This window comes from Bidens hawaiensis, unplaced genomic scaffold (genome assembly GCF_021521415.1).
Source record: "Bidens hawaiensis isolate Kalapana, Puna unplaced genomic scaffold, B.hawaiensis_p1.1 tig00076919_1, whole genome shotgun sequence".
Lineage (NCBI taxonomy): Eukaryota > Viridiplantae > Streptophyta > Magnoliopsida > Asterales > Asteraceae > Bidens > Bidens hawaiensis.
Genome location: NW_027503257.1, coordinates 32,336 through 36,754, shown reverse-complemented (window position 1 = coordinate 36,754; position 4,419 = coordinate 32,336). Strand labels below are relative to the sequence as shown.

At 34.0% G+C, this 4,419-nt stretch overlaps 1 protein-coding gene across 1 annotated transcript; it reads left to right on the top strand.

The window, feature by feature from the left end:
• Positions 1 to 941: 941 nt before the first annotated feature.
• On the top strand, positions 942 to 2,579 carry LOC143606743 (uncharacterized). The gene is made up of 2 exons (XM_077082410.1): positions 942 to 1,893; positions 1,987 to 2,579. Exons 1-2 carry the CDS (start codon positions 1,747 to 1,749, stop codon positions 2,563 to 2,565), a joined length of 726 nt encoding a protein of 241 aa, XP_076938525.1. The 5' UTR covers positions 942 to 1,746; the 3' UTR covers positions 2,566 to 2,579.
• The last annotated feature ends 1,840 nt before the right edge of the window (positions 2,580 to 4,419 follow it).

The following is a 4,419-nucleotide window of genomic DNA, read 5'->3' as shown; positions in this document are numbered from 1 at the left end:
AGAAGAAGTGTTACTTGACCTAATAGTAATTTTTGAGGTAAAGATTCTACAAAATCGTTTTGACCATAATTAGAAACCAAGATGGTTAACAACGTGATGATTGAAAATCAGTGGCGGACATACCACAAGGGGAGGGGTAGCCTCCGCTACGGCTCAACTTTTTACCGGTAGTGTAAAAAAAATGGTCGATTTTCGTGTTTCGTTACCGCTGGAAAAAAATAACATTACCGCTAAGATTTTAAACCCAACCAATCTATGTTTTAAACTCAATCAAAAGCCAAAGCCCAAACAAAAAAACTCATTAACCCAACCCAACCAAACCACCATTCACCACTTCACCTATCCATTTACAACAAAACATAATAATAATACAGTAGCACTGTAGCAGCACAGCTCTGCTCCACAGTCCACACTCCACACCACCGCCGATGCACTTCCACTGCTCCACACCACCGCCCGTGACCGCCGACAAACCTCCACACCACCGCCAGACAACCACCACACTAGTCACCTTTCACCATCGGTCCACAATTACCGCTCATAGGTAAGACTTTTCAATTTCTTGTTTAAATTAAAATTAATTTAGGATTTAGGGTTTAGGTTTAAAATAGAATTGAATAGGTACTTTGAATTTTGTTTAGGTTTTTGTTAGGTTATTGATTATTGAATAATGGTTATTGATTATTGATATTGGTTATTGGTTATTGATTATTGATATTAGGTTTTTGTTTCAAATTTTGTTTATGAACTTTGAATCTTTGAAGATGAGTAAACAAGCTCTTATTAGCAACCTTTTTACACGTCAAAGAAAAGAAAACGATGACATTGGTTCATCTTCACCAAGTTTAAATATTCCAACTTCAAGTTCAAATATGGTTGATGATTTGCAAGAAAATGAAGATATCGGTCCAAGTTCAAATATTCCTTCGACTTCAAGTCCTTCAATACGTTCAAAAATAAATTTGGATGATATTCCTTCGGATCCCGCCGATAGACCACCTATTACTAGTTATCATCCTAATCAAATAGATGACGTAAGAAGAGAATATCTTGTTAAAAAAGCTTTTCAACCACTAGGTCATAACTTTAAATGATCAAACTATTCTATTGGCCGGAGACGTTTTAATGTCAAATGGTTTGATAAATATGATTGGTTGGAGTATAGCACTAAACAAGAAAAAGCGTATTGCTTATGTTGTTACTTGTTTAATGAAAGTGTTGGTAATCAAGGTGGAAGAGAGGTTTTTGTTAGTTGAGGCTTTCGTAATTGGAGTAAACCGGGTGCCTTAAAGGAACACGTTGGGGGAAGTTAATAGTGTTCATAATAATTCGGTGCAAAAATGTGACAATCTTTTGAACCAAAAGCGATCCTATGAGTCGAATGTCACTAAGCATAGTAATGAAGAAAAGATTGCAAACTGGTATCGATTATTGGGTTATGTTCGTAGTTCAAGATTCTTGTTAGAAAATAGTTTATCATTTCGTGGTCATAATGAATCTAAAGACTGTTTTTCTAAAGGGCTCTTTCTTGCGATTTTAAAGTTGATTTGTGAGAACAACCCGGTTATTGGTAAGTATTGTTTAGGGAATTCTAAAAAGAATAATAAGTTAACAGCTCCATCAATACAGAAAGAGATTATCGATTGCTTTGAGAAAGAAGTAACCAAAAGGCTTTGTGAAGAATTTAAAGATGATGTGTTTGGGTTGTTAGCCGATGAGTCTAGTGACGTGTCTCAAAAAGAACAAATGGCCATAGTTGTGAGATATGTTGATAAACGCGAAGTTGTTAAAGAAAGTTTAGTTGGAGTTGCTCACGTAAATAATACATCTTCTGCAACTCTTAAAGAAGCCATCGTTTCTTTATTATCAAATAACCAGTTGAGCATTGATCAAGTAAGTAATACTTTTCATACTTTTGTTACATAAACTTTAATAAAATATATTATATATGTATCTTTTACTTATAGTGTATAATTGTTCACACAGGTCAGGGGTCAAGGTTATGATGGTGCAAGCAACATGCGAGGAAAGTTTAATGGATTAAAAGCTTTGATTTTAAGAGATAATCCATCAGCACATTACATACATTGCTTTGCTCATCAACTTCAGTTAGTGATTGTGGTTGTTGCAAAAAAACATGCCGACGGTAAAGAATTTTATGAATCTCTTGGCATGGTTGTTAATACGGTTGGTGATTCTTGCAAAAGAAAAGATATGATGTTGGAGTTAAAAAGAGAGAGGGTGAAAAATGAAATTCTTCTTGGTGAGATTAAAACAGGAAAAGGATTAAATCAAGAGGTTTCCCTTGCACGAGCTGGAGACACGCGATGGGGTTCTCATCATAGAACAATCACAAGTTTGTTAAAATTAATCCCGGAAGTTGTTGAGGTACTTCAATTTATTAAATTAGATGGAGATAGTGTGCAACAAAAATATTATGTGAAATGTATTCTATCATATTTTAAGACTCTTGAATTTGTGTTTTATATACACTTGTTGGACGAAATTTTAGGCCTCACAAATGCTTTATCAAAACATCTTCAAAAAAGAGTCAAGATTTGTTAGCAGCGTCTAAGCTGATAAGCGGGACAAATCGAGCATTGAATAATCTAATTTGACAAGATGTTGGCAAAAGTTACATCTTTTTATGAAAAAAACAAGATTAAGATGTTAGATATGGAGGAAAGTTATGGTAATCAAAGAAACCGGAAGTATGTCATTACTAATCGACATCATTTTGAGGTTGAAGTTTTTAACACGGTCTTGGATATACAAATTTAAGAACTTGGAAATAGATTTACTGAGGTCTCAACTAGTTTGTTAGAAAATATGTCGGGTTTAAATCCTTGTGATTCATTTTCCAAGTTTGACATATCTAAGATAGTGGCTTTTTCATATATGTATCCGAATGATTTTACTAACGAAGAAAGAGGGTGTATTCCGGGTGATCTTACGACATTTTATTACACTTTAAAGGAAGATGCTAAATTTTTTAAACTGGGTGGAATGAGTGATCTTGCTCGTGTAATGGTGGAAACCGGAAAACACACAACTTATTCCTTTGGTTTATCGAATATCGAAGGTAGCATTGATTTTACCGGTTGCAACTGCAACCATTGAAAGATGTTTCTCTACAATGAAGCTTATCAAGACGGATTTACGCAATCGAATGGGTAATGAGTATTTGAACAATGCTTTAGTTTGTGTGGTTGAAAGAGAAATGTTTGATAAAGTAGATGAAGAAGATGTAATGGCTCGGTTAGTTTAAATTTATTTGTTGTCGTGTTGTTTATATTTGTTTCGTTAACATTGTATTAAATATGGGGAAAAAAATTTGAGCGCTACGGCTCGGTTTCGAGTCTAGATCCGCCACTGTTGAAAACGAAGATAAGATAAAATAAATGGCATCCAATATGACATATAGCATGAAGACTTTGTTTTGGAGGAATATAGGATAATCGTTGTTTTGGTCATATCCACCTAGAATTGTAAAAACAACTGAAAATCCAATGGTGGAAATAAGTGTAGCAACCACCACCAATTGTACCTTTTATTAGTGCCTCACCTTTTAAAGCAAGGGCTTTATGGTTCTTAGAGAAGAGTTCTGATGGTGTTAGGCCTTCTTCATTCTTCATTTCTTTGGATTGAGGTGAAACAATTAAAGATACTTCCTGCATGTGATTTAAATATGAGATGGTTAAATATTGTCTATTACAAACATTTCACTATGTCTATGTGATTTATGTAGAAACTTGTTGGTAGAATAAAATAAAATACAATTTATAATATGAATTACAATGTAGAAAATAATCAAAGCAGTAAATTGCATTCAAGGAATGAAAAGCTACAACTATTTAAGTTAGTTAAACGAAACTGAAATAAACTAGAACAATGGATTATAAATAATAACTATGAATGCTAAATTACTGAAACAAAAGAATGTAAAGTAAATCAGGTGGCGATTAAGGATTTATGCTCAACACAGGTCCTTTAATACAAATTTTGGGCCACTTCATATTTCGTCGATCAATCCCTCCAATTCACATCTTTGTTGAAAGAATTGTTTTTAGAAATCCTTAGATAAGGATTTAGAAAAATACTGGAAATCCCTTTACTCAAGCAAATTATTGATAAAATCCCAAAATAACATTTTTTTACCCCAATTTTTTTATCATTCAGAAAAGACAAAAAATAGTTCAGGATAACAAACATTCTCTAGAATTTCTCTTATATCTCTTACCCGGAAAAATAGTACAGATAGGGTATGCCTTTCAGTTCCAAAACCCGTACACGGAACCGGACTCGATTTGTACCGGTAATACCCGAAAACCTGAGCCGGTTCCATACCCGAACCGGGTTTTACAAATATCCGGAACCGGTTCTTTCAAATACTTGATCAATACCCGATATTACCCAAAA